This window comes from Perca flavescens, chromosome 3, assembly GCF_004354835.1.
Source record: "Perca flavescens isolate YP-PL-M2 chromosome 3, PFLA_1.0, whole genome shotgun sequence".
NCBI classification, from domain to species: Eukaryota; Metazoa; Chordata; class Actinopteri; order Perciformes; family Percidae; genus Perca; species Perca flavescens.
In genome coordinates, this window is record NC_041333.1 from 35,374,599 (window position 1) to 35,386,987 (window position 12,389).

At 40.1% G+C, this 12,389-nt stretch overlaps 1 protein-coding gene across 2 annotated transcripts in view; it reads right to left on the reverse strand.

The window, feature by feature from the left end:
- The window catches only part of dcun1d5 (DCN1, defective in cullin neddylation 1, domain containing 5 (S. cerevisiae)), a 16,788-nt gene extending 5,721 nt beyond the window's left edge, over positions 1-11,067 (reverse strand). The window contains exons 1-8 of one of the 2 annotated variants that reach the window (XM_028574532.1): positions 10,948-11,067; positions 7,319-7,386; positions 7,170-7,212; positions 6,447-6,549; positions 4,998-5,163; positions 1,931-2,022; positions 1,655-1,763; positions 156-260 (exon numbers count right to left, since the gene is read on the reverse strand). In XM_028574532.1, the coding sequence (XP_028430333.1) occupies positions 156-260; positions 1,655-1,763; positions 1,931-2,022; positions 4,998-5,163; positions 6,447-6,517 (543 nt within the window). In that variant the 5' untranslated portion in view covers positions 6,518-6,549; positions 7,170-7,212; positions 7,319-7,386; positions 10,948-11,067. Of the gene's footprint in view, positions 1-155; positions 261-1,654; positions 1,764-1,930; positions 2,023-4,997; positions 5,164-6,446; positions 6,550-7,169; positions 7,213-7,318; positions 7,387-10,701; positions 10,923-10,947 lie in introns of those variants that run through there. The other variant, XM_028574533.1, reaches the window with a different exon arrangement.
- Positions 11,068-12,389: the final 1,322 nt, after the last annotated feature.

Here is a 12,389-nt window from a genome sequence, read left to right on the forward strand (position 1 = left end):
CACACACACACACACACACACACACACACACACACACACACACACACACACACACACACACACACACACACACACACACACACACACACACACACACACACACACACACACACACACACACACACACACACACACACACACACACACACACACACCTCCAGGAACTGGTGGAAGACTGGGAAGAGTGGCCATGTTCTCCCTAGCAGCAAGGCCAGCATGGATTTAGCCGTGTCCATGTCCAAACTCCTCTGGTCCTTATCCTGAGGACGAGACCACGAGGCATGAAAACAGTATCTTCCCCATCACATAAATAGTGCACTATATAGCGTGCTCCCCATTTTGTAGTGGTGTTCGAATTCTCCGCTGTTAATGTCTGCTATAAAATACCCACAATGCACAGCTAATTTGAGTGTGCATACGATGTACCCTACGTTTTACTCCCGTATACCACAATGCAACGCGGTCGTATCTTCCCGGAGCAGAAGAAGAAGCAGCAGAAGGACCCTCGGAAACTGAAAAGGAAAGATGGAGCGAGCTTTCGTTTCTACACTGTGAAAATGTAATGGCGAGTTCTTTTTGTCTTTTAATCGCGACTAGTAGCTCGAGTGTGACGTCACATCCGTGTCGAAAAACGAATAACCGCGGGGTTGTTGCGTTCTTTTTGTCACACGAATACTACGAGTCGGAGAAAAGATGGATTTTTGTAACATTTTTAGTAACATTTAGGATTCTATTCACCCAGTTATTGACATATTACACAGATATATCTCACAGTTTGATACATGAAACGTTAACGTTAGGCTACTGTTCTGCTTTCTGCTCCAGACTCGGCTTAAAGCCATTGTTGTCATATAGCAACCGAGCGTCTCTAGCCAATTTCAGCTGCACAAGCTCCAAAATAACTAATCAGGCGATATTTAACTCCTAATAAGACTGTAGAGACATGTCTATAGGTAGCAGTATACAGCACTATGTTTAACTCCTAATAAGACTGTAGAGACATGTCTATAGGTAGCAGTATACAGCACTATGTTTAACTCCTAATAAGACTGTAGAGACATGCCTATAGGTAGTAGTATACAGCACTATGTTTAACTCCTAATAAGACTGTAGAGACATGTCTATAGGTAGCAGTATACAGCACTATGTTTAACTCCTAATAAGACTGTAGAGACATGCCTATAGGTAGCAGTATACAGCCTGTGTAGCGTTGCAACGTTACTGACCGTCGATCAACTGTTAGCTTCAGCTGGCTAACGTTAGCTGTCAACCTCCGACTAACGGTTACCGCAAGATAGTGATCTAGCGAGGATTATCCCTTCAGACCACAGTGGACTCTCCATCCAAACTCCCGACTGGACCTTCGTCGGCCACGACTGACGGACTCTTTCAAGTCCACGTACTCCCTGTGTCCGCCGATCACCTGGTAGCTTTGAGACACCTGGTCAGCTGTCGGTTTACGGCAGCTAGCTTCTGTTAGCTTCCACCGAGCCCAGCACATCTGTTCGCGCTGTGTAGACGTCTTTTTCCCGGCTGTGAAATTCATGGTGAAATTACGATTCCTAAGACCCGCCCTTCAATCCCCTGATTTGTTCAGGTCTTATCCCCTGACCAATCGAAAAGAAATTCCCAAACGCAAAAACAGCAAACTCACTCTAGCGAAGTCAAAGGCGTATCTGTAGATGTTTTTGAAGAGTGCCGAGTCGTTGAGCTCACTGCGCAGGTAATCCAGTTTGCTCTGTAACCTCTCCGTGCAGTCACACCTGCATAAAACACACACACACACACACACACACGGTTTTTCTGACTGAAAGAAGAGAGATGAAACAAACCTAGATGGAAGTAAACTAAATGTGGGCAAAAGAGAAAACTAACTTGTAACATTTGAATCGACACAAACTTGTGAAAATGTAAAATGAAGAGTTCTTACTCTAGTAACGTCATTCCCCTGAGCCACTCCTCTTTCGTGAAGAAGCCCATACTCGCTGCTTCTAGATGCCAGGCTAAAACTAACATGATAATCTGCAACAACAACAAAAAAGGGAGAGACAAGAGATTTAATCCTCGCTCACATTTAAATAAACACTGGTGCATGTGCACTAGGGCTGTCAAAATAGGCCAGAAATGACATTGGAGTATATTTGTCTATTTTGGTGGCATTATGTCCATTAGAGGGCAAACCAATGCAACTGGAGACTTTTTTTGAAGACCCTTTTAAGACCATGTGAATGAAATTTAAGACCAAGCCCTGGATTCAGGTTTTTCAAGCCAAGTATCGCTGAACTTGCACTTCCCCATAGCTGGAGAATACAATCTGTGTGATGTCTGTGGTACAATCCGAAAGAGAGAGGCACCAATAACTAGGGGTGGGCGAAAAAAAAAAAATCAATACAGTATCGCAATATTTTTCGTGGCAATACTGTATCGATACACAAACGCCAAGTATGGATCTATTATTATATATGTGTTGGTCAGTTTGTCTGCTTGACAATCCCATTTTGCAGCAATAAAACTGAGGAGAGATGAACAAACATAGAAATGCATCTTTTTAGAGAAAACCGATGTTGACAAAGTTTTCTTTTAGGGACATTTGAAATTGGGAAAAATTTGAAGTTGGAAAAAAGGTAATACATTGCAATATATCGCAGAATATTGCAATATCTTTAAAAAAAAAAAATAAAAAAAAATAAATCGCAATAATATCGTATCGTGACATAAATATCGTGAGGATATCGTATCTTGAGGCCTCTGGTGATTCCCACCCCTACCAATAACACGAAAGTTGATTGGCTGCAATACAAGTTGCATCTTGGCCTCATTTGTAGTTGTAATAGATATTTGGACTAGGGAAAGAAATAACTCCACGGGCTGAATGAATTAATAAGAGCATTAGAGGTAGCGTCACATGGAGGCAAGACCGGTTTAAAATTATTTTAGACCTAGAACACAATACCCAGCTCTCTGGAGCATGCAGGAGACAGGACCTCAGATTGCGGAGCCAAGCGTAATTTGGTCATAATTTAGGAGATTTTTTTTACCTACTATGGCCACGCCCAAGACCCCACCCTTCAATAGCATTTACACACCACTATTCGTCTGTGCTTGCATGTGCAGGTTCTATCCCCTGACCAATCGGCTATCCTAGCCTTAACCACTCGAGGAGTCAAGGCCTAACCCCGACCAATCGCGATGCTATTGAAGTCTTGGTCTTGGCGTGGCCATAGTAGGAAAGAAAATGTGGCTTCCCCACCGGCTGGCCTCAATCCGACAGACAGACTTCTTTTATAAAAAAAAAAAAAAAAAAAAAAAACGTTCATAATATTGGAATAAACGTTTCCTATTCGAATGTCTGGTTCTTTTTAATATATAAAGAATGAGGAATATTCGTAGACAGCCCTATAACACGAAAAGGGTCTTCATTCCCTCCTCCGTCACACTGTCCTCTACACAGTTTCCCTGGGTTGTGAAACAGGCAACAGTCAGGTCTAGGGCTGTCAACGAATATTCTAAATTTGAATAGTTTATTAATATTCAAATTAAAAAAGAAAAAAAAAAGAAGAAATGTGGAAACAAAAACGCTTGTGGTAGCAGAGGCTGTCTGGCTGTCTGCTTTGCTAGCGCACCTGAAAGCCGTTACGTACTGGATGCAGCCCGGCTGGCGCACACAAATGTGACATCATGAGATCGCCGTGACTATTTATACCTGCGCTGGGTGGTCCCCCCCACTAGCTGCAGTCTTCTCCTGAACAGCGGTGGCGCTAATGAGCAAATGCTACCGACGCTGCTCTTTCTACCGACTAGAAGAAGAAGAAAAAAGGTAAACAACGGCAGAACTGGTAGCAGCGTTGCTGTTAATTAGGGCTGCCACCTCTTAGTCGATTAATCGGTAGTTTTGTTCTTAGTCGACTAAGATTTCTTTAGTCGATTAGTCATTTTTTATGCTTATTCATGCTTAATTACTCATTTCCAAGAACCTTCTGAGCACATTTATGGTAAACACAAGAATTAAAGTGGTGCTTTTGCAGGATTAATTGTGGAGAAACTCAGTTTTACAGATGGTTAATTACCATATTTTCCGGACTATAAGTCGCACTTTTTTCCTACTTTGGCTGGTCCTGCGACTTATAGTCAGGTGCGACTTATATATCAAAATATATATAATTTAACATGTTTTTACATGTTAATTCATACTGAAAACATTACCGTCTACAGCCGCGAGAGGGCGCTCTAGGCTTGTGACAACTAGAACGCTCCTCCTAAAGACAACTGAGAAAGAAAAGAGACAAACTGCAGGTAGTAAAATATGCAGCCCCGAAAACGGTAATCGAGCAGCAGAAAAAGAGTTTGAAATGAGGGAGAAACGTGTGAGGGAGACTGGAGAAAAGGTGACTCTTACTGCAATGAAGAAAACAAAGAAAGCTAATCGGCTAATCGTGGGCTGAAAGCTAGACGGCCAGAGCTGGAGGAAGGAGTCGGGAGGGGCTCGTCAACGGTGCAGCTTCGTCTCCACGCCTTTTAATACCTCCATGCTCCACGCCCTGCTAGCTAGTTGTTCTGGGTGCTATTGTATAGTTCAATAACTGTTAATGTGTTACATTAACATAACATACGTTAGTTGAATAACTCTTGTATTTATAATCTAAATAAATGCGACTTATAGTCCGGTGCGACTTATATGTTTTTTTTCTCTTCATGATGCATTTTTTTGACTGATGCGACTTATACTCCGGAGCGACTCATAGTCCGAAAAATATGGTAACTAATATTGTGCTTTTCTGGTCTTAACCACCTCTCAAAGCGCACAGCTCTGTCAATTAAATCAACTAATCGATTAGTCGACGAAATCGTATAAGTGTTAGTCGACTAAGGATTTCTTTAGTCGAGGACAGCCCTAACTATATAATATTCTGTGTTTTTTTTTTTTTTTGTTTTGTTTTTTTTTTTAGAGGGAATATTCGAACGTCATTTTTGACAGCCCTAATCAGGTCAGAACTCACATTCTCCGGCTCCACGCCAATGTCTTCGCAGAACTTCTCCATGGCCTCCGGACCGACCACCTTGTCGGCGCCGGCGTAGCCGTGGAACCAGGCCAGGCACTTCTTATTGGAGAACAGCTTCTCGGCGCCGACCGGCCTCGCGCCGCGGATCTGAGGCCGGGTGAAACTACGACACAGACACCCCCCCACAAGCTTTAAGTGCAAAATTACACAAAGAGTTTGAAATACATAAACACAACTCATTACGAAAAGAAAGAGACAACTCCAGTCACTAAATTTGGGTGATGCAGGTCTAACACGTTATCTGAACATTAATAATATTTCTCACATGGAACTGAGGAGGTAGGACCGATCGCTCGAGTCAGTTCAGTAAAAACACTCAACATGAAACACACACACACGGTTTTATATTTTGAGAAGCCCATTTATATCACTTGCACACTGGTTAGTTCATATTTTACACATTTTAACGAGAGAGAGAGAGAGAGGGAGAGAGACAATGTATGTATTTTTTACATTTAATTCTACACTGTACATTTTTTTCATCCCTTTTTTCTTTTTCAGTAGTTCCTGCATTTTTTGTATCTTTTTTATCTTATTAATTATTTCTAGTATATTTATTGTATGTGTTGCTGAGTGTGTATTTTCTTGTAACGTGCTGCTGTAACAGAGTTATTTCTCAATTTGAGATTATAAAATCCATCCATCCAAGAATAGACTAGTTAACCTGATCAGTCCTTCCAGAACAAGTTTTTTTTGCGATTGTTGCAGGGAAAAAATCCTTGATTATGCGGCACGTTTTCTTAAAAAAATGCGATGGTATATGCGGGATATTTATGCAGTTTTAATGCGATGAAATTGCAGGAACTTGGAAAAATTGCGGTTTAATGAAAAAGAGACCAAAAAAAGAAAAAAAAGAAGTGATTTGATGACGTAATTACGTCACTTCATAATGTTCCCATGGCAAAACAGCTGCTCTTGTGTGAAGTAAACGCAACATTTTTCAACTTTCTGCTAAGATATATTATGGGACTTTTTTGCAACGAAAATGTGGGGATTAAGAAATCATGTAAGCCCCGCATATTTTGCGCGGAAATCGGCAATTTAACCGGCAAAAATGTGACGCATTTGAAAAAAATGTGGCCCCCGCATAAATATGCCGATTTTGGCTGATTATGCGCTGAATTATACGATCGCATAATCGTGTTTTTCTGGAGGGACTGTCTAACAACCCTGCCAGGCTGCTGCAGGGTTCAGCCAGCGGGCCGAGCATTTCCAGCAAAGAGCCTCTGACTCACGCGCTAGTCGTTAGAGGTTGGAACAACATGCTACAAAACACACACACACACACACACACACACACACACACACACACACCTAAAGCTGGGGTGTTAAGAGTGGGGGAGATTTCATGCACTGCAGACACACACAGTTATAATGTCCGTTTACCTTGTAATTTTAGACTTGCGCCCATGATCTTCTGCGTCTGGGAGCTTCCTCTTCTTCTTCACCACAGGCATCACTGAACCTCTAATGGGCCTCACTAGCTGGGCTACACAAGAAGAAGATTACACACACACACACACACACACACACACACACACACACACACACACACACACACACACACACACACACACACACACACACACACACACACACACACACACACACACACACACTTTTCCCTTTGATTATATAGTCACAGTGGATAGACAGGAAAGGTGGGCGAGAGAGAGATGGGGGATGAGACTAGGGCTGCTCCCTCTTAGTCGACTAATCGGTGGTTTTGGTCTTAGTCAACTTAGATCTCTTTAGTCCATTAGTCATGTTTGATGCTTTTTTTTCGTGCTGAATGACTTATTTCCATAAATGTACGCGCACATCTCTGGTAAACACAAGAATCAAAGTGGTGCTTTTAGCACGACTCTTTGTGGAGAAACTCAGATTTACAGATCTGTCGATTAAATCAACTATTCGATCAGTTGATACGATTGAATTAGTGTTAGTCGACTGAGAATTTCTTCAATCGAGCACAGCCCTAGATGACACGCAGCAAAGGGCCGCAGGTCGGACTCGAACCCGTGCCGCTGCAAAGGACTCAGCTTACATGGGGGCGCACGGTCACTAATAATAATAATAATGATAATAATAATAATAAAAAGGTCATACCTGTGTATTTCTGGCTGCCTTGTCCATTCAAATCTAAGATATTCTAGAAGAAAAGAAATCAAAGTCTCAAGTGAAAAGCTTCCAGAGATCAGGAGCGTAGACAGCGTTAGCTTTCATCGCTACAGTTAAAAACAAACGTGAGTACTTACAAGCTTGTCCAGCGTTTCTGATGTTTTACCGACGCCTGCTAGACGGCGATTGGTTTTAACGAGTGGATCTGAATCAACACAAGCAAAATATCGTTAGAACTCAGACAACAGCAAATATACAAGATATATAGAGATGTAACAGGACAATATAGACAACATAAATGTGTAAAGATTACAACCGGTTGAGATTAAAACGACCTAACGCGCAATCTATTTCTGATCTTACTTGTTTGACTTTAGACAACACTAGGTCTTCTTAGTTTATTTATTTGAAGAGATGAAGTCATTAATATTTATTTATATAAAGCAAATTGTATTTTGATGTGAGATTTATTTTGAAAAAAATCACATTTTTTATTTAAAAAAAAAGATAATACAGTTTCAATTGCACTTCTGATAAGAGGACACGTGTCGAAATATTTCTCAGGAATTTGTCTGCAGCTCATTCTGTTAAAATAAAAAAAACGGACAAAATTGTATCCTGAACTTAAAAATCGTATATAATTGTGAGCCGAGCGCATCCTCATCACATCCCCAATTCTATACATAAATATACAGGAACTAGGTGTTGAAATTAATCAAATAGCTGATGCATCGAATCGTGGACAATGCTGCATCGATAATCGGCCGGCTCATAATCGATTATTTCTGTTTACAATTTAATGTAGACCTAACAACATTTCTGTTTACGTATTCTGGTATGTGTTTTGTACATTCAGGAAGTGCCATGTGGTCAGTGCTGTATAGCTTTATGTATCCAGTTTATTTAGTATTAGAGCACTGAAGAATGTTTGGTTTTTGAAGCTTGAAAAGCTACAAATTAAATATCCTACATGGCTTTAATAGAAACATTTATTTGACGCATCGAGATATTGAATGGAAGACATGATAATCATAATCGAATCAGGAGATCAGTGAAGATTCACACCTCTAACAGGAACGCTGTTTACATCACTATTCTCATTGAACACTATTCAAATGATGCCGTGATTTGATCTCTACCAAACAGATTTTTTTCTCTTAAAATCGGTAGACAAACATCATGTAGAAGCTAAACAAAACGGGGTTTCTTACTTTAGTTAGAACGGGAGTTTTAACAAAAATGACTTAACACTACCACCGTTTGTCTGCTGTGTTTGTGAAGACTACACGCTGTAAATGTTTGTCATGGAGATAGCTTTTTAAAAAAAAAAGGTGCAGTAGGTAAGACTTATAAAACTAACTTTCTGTCATATTTTGCTGAAACTGACCCTATGTTCCAGTAGAACTACATGAAGCAGGTCATTTAAAAAAGTATGATTTGCAAAAATCCACCACTCCCTGTTCAGATGCACCAATCAGGGCCAGGGTGGGTGTCTCATGCACATGCATTCATTCTCCCTTGTGGGGGGAGGGGCTTGGGGGACCGTTTTGGGCTTTAGCGGAAAGGGGGGAGGGACTGAGAAGATGTCGATGTTCAAATTTTTCTTTTGCTCAAAGTCCTGGATCTTCACTAACCTGACTCCGCCAGATGGATCGCTTCGCATTTGCTCGGCATATCCATCTGGGAACTTTCCGTTAGAGAACTTTTGGGAAGGGGCAAAAATCCTGGTTAGCTGATTGGATAAACAATCAATCACCACCTACAGTACAGGCCAAAAGTTTGGACACACCTTCTCATTCAATGAGTTTCCTTTTTATTATTCATGACTATTTACATTGTAGATTCTCACTGAAGGCATCAAAACTATGAATGAACACATATGGAATTATGTACTTAACAAAAAAGTGTGAAATAACTGAAAACATGTCTTATATTTTAGATTCTTCAAAGTAGCCACCCTTTGCTTTTTTATTAATAAGGGAAATAATTCCACTAATTAACCCTGACAAAGCACACCTGTGAAGGTAAAACCATTTCAGGTGACTACCTCATGAAGCTCATTGAGAGAACACCAAGGGTTTACAGAGTTATCAAAAAAAGCAAAGGGTGGCTACTTTGAGGAATCTAAAATATAAGACATGTTTTCAGTTATTTCACACTTTTTTGTTAAGTACATAATTCCATATGTGTTCATTCATAGTTTTGATGCCTTCAGTGAGAATCTACAATGTAAATAGTCATGAAAATAAAAAGGAAACACATTGAATGAGAAGGTGTGTCCAAACTTTTGGCCTGTACTGTATTGTTGGTGATAAACGGGCCAAATCAACCAATCAGATCAAAAACATCTTTTCCTCCGAGAAAAGCCTCCAGTGCCGTTTTTTTGCTCTTCTTTAAAAAAGAATCTTTCAAAATCAGGACGGTCTCACGAGGCTAGGTCTACACAATCTTACCTACAGCACCTTTAACCTGTTTAAATCCACCTCTTTTGCCTGATTTTGGTCCATTTTCCTTTCCCAAAAAAAGAAGAAGCTTGTAACAGAACTGCAAGGCCAAAATGCATGTATGGGGCTTCATTTGAAACCTAAATTCTTCTAGTTTATGAAAATGTGCTTGATTAGCATGTGATAAAAAAAACACAACATACACTACAGCAGTTCAAGCATGGTTCAAAATAGTTATTCTGGTCCCGCCTAAAAAAAAAAAAAAAAAAAAAAAAAAAAAAAAAAAAAAAAAAAGTAGTAATTTTTTTAATTAAACTAAACACACATTGTGCCACACTATGCAGAACACAACACATACCTCCTACACCTTGTCAACAAGACCTCTACACAGTCTGAGAAGTGTAGAAAGAACGAGTGATTTAGAGTTTGAGTGAAAACAATGCAATGCGCTGATCTAGTTCTGTGGTCAGGAGTCTTGTTGTTGACGCAAGCTTCACGTTAACAGGAATGTGTCCATAGTTCCGATTTTTGTGTGTGTATACAATGGAGAAAAAAAAAAAAAAAAAAAAAAGGTTATGCAATATTTTTCCCCGAGAGATGTCATGTCACACACCCAGTTCGTAATACAAATATTTAAATATTGCGATACTTTTACATTAGTGGGCAATAGGCTCACTCACCATTGTGCTACCTCCTTCAGTGATAAATACATAGGGACATAAACAGACAATTTTTTTTAAATAATAAAAATATGTAAACAGTTATGTGAAATTGCGGTACACATTTTAAGTGAAATATCTGTAGAAATAAATAAGTTTTTGATTATTTCTACCGTTATTTTAGATACCGGCGGCCAACAGTTGTCCCATTGATAAGAGTGAATATAGAGTATAGCTAGACGACGGCTGTTTTAAATTACCGTTATATAAAACGGCTTTAGGACGCTTACGTTGATGCTAGCTTAGCGCGGCTAACGAGGTTAGGATGACTAATATCACATAAACGGACCACATGACGCGTCTGGTTGTCGATTAAACGTCACGGAAACTTTTAAAATATAACATTAAAACACTCACACGTTTGGTTTTAAATTCGCCAAGGGTTCGCTGCCAAGGAGACTTCTTTTGTTTGTTATTTTTTGGCTATGGTTAGCTAGCTAGCCGAGCACAGAGCTAACGTTACACCGCTAACGTCAGCTAATTTAAATAACACACGCGCGTCAAAGGCTCCTCAAATCCACCAGTTCAAACGCAGTACAGAGGAGTTATTCGTATCACTAATCGACACTAGATTAAGTCATTGAAAAGCTTCCAAACGCTTACCTTTCCTTTTTACTTTTTAGCTTACGCGTTGGCTGACAAAATCAGTTCCACCTGCTTCTGCTACACTGGCGTTACTTACTGCTGCTGTCGCCGGTGTTTCCGGGGGACCCCAGGACGATACCACTGCTTTATCTTTATGGGGGGGTGATGCGAAAAAAAACGTTCCCATGTCGAGGAAAGACTTCGCATTCAAACGTTTTAACTAAAAGAAACACAAAAAACAAACCAAAAAATACTTGTATTGTATTATATTTATTTTTTTAAATAAAATGTTTTATTTTAGCCTATAGTGAACCACTGTAGTGAAAAAGGCTAAAAATAACGTCCACCCCCAGGGATGTGTAAGGTCCACCCTTCCGATCCGAAAAAGGTGAAACCGGCATCTTTTTAAAGGAACAATCCTTTATTATTTTGGCTCTCACATGTTGTTCAGTGCCACAACTCAATTAATCTGACACGACGGTATAGCCTACTACTCGCTATCAAGGAGCCTGGGGTCAGCTCTGTCTTTGTTATTATCTAGTTGCTTTAGCAAATTTCATTTATTTGTATCCGTTCATAATAATAATAACAGAGTGGTTGACAAACGTATTAAGATCCTTTACTTCAAAATACTACATTACAAGTTAAATTCCTTCATTCGAAACTATACTTAATTAAAAGTATGCAAGTATTATCATAGAAAAAATTTATTTATTGTGCAGTAAAATGTAACTATAGTAACTTTGTGAAATGAATGTAGTGGAGTGGCGTTACAGAGTAAGTGAGTAAATGTACAATCATCACACATCTAATACAATTGTTTACAACTTTATTTTGCCAGGAAATAAATTATTCAAATAAAAAAATAATAATAATAATAATATTTGAAACAAGCAAAAACAATACCCCACATGAAAGTAGTTGAACCATTCTCCAACAACACAACGTTTTAATGTCTTTACTCGATGTAGTGGCAAACATTCAGCTGGTGTTAGGCTGTGACTGATTGGGATTAGTTCAAGTTTTGTCCTTATGCGAGGCTACAGGTAAGGGTGCCCACCTGTGCGGGCCAAACTGATGGGCAGGTGCAGGGTATACGATGAGGAAAAACCCAGCCAAACGATGGCGATCGCAGCCCGCTCCACAGGCTTTACGCGTGATTTATGCTTCTGCGTTAAATCTGCCATTTCAGACAACGGCGAGCGAAAAGAGAGAGAGCCAGTTAGTCCACAAAGTACCGCTTGCTGGCGAAGTGCTGATTTCAAAACGTCACCGACACACAGACCCTTTACAGACGGATAACCCCGTCGTTGTAACCAAAATATGTCTGAGTTTATTTGCAGAGCTGATGTCAGTGAGCTAGCATGTTGCTGCTCCCCACAGTATGCTGCTTGAACTATCAACACACAGGACCAGTTGACCAATCACAGTCCTTGCGGTCTGTTACACATTTTTGGGGG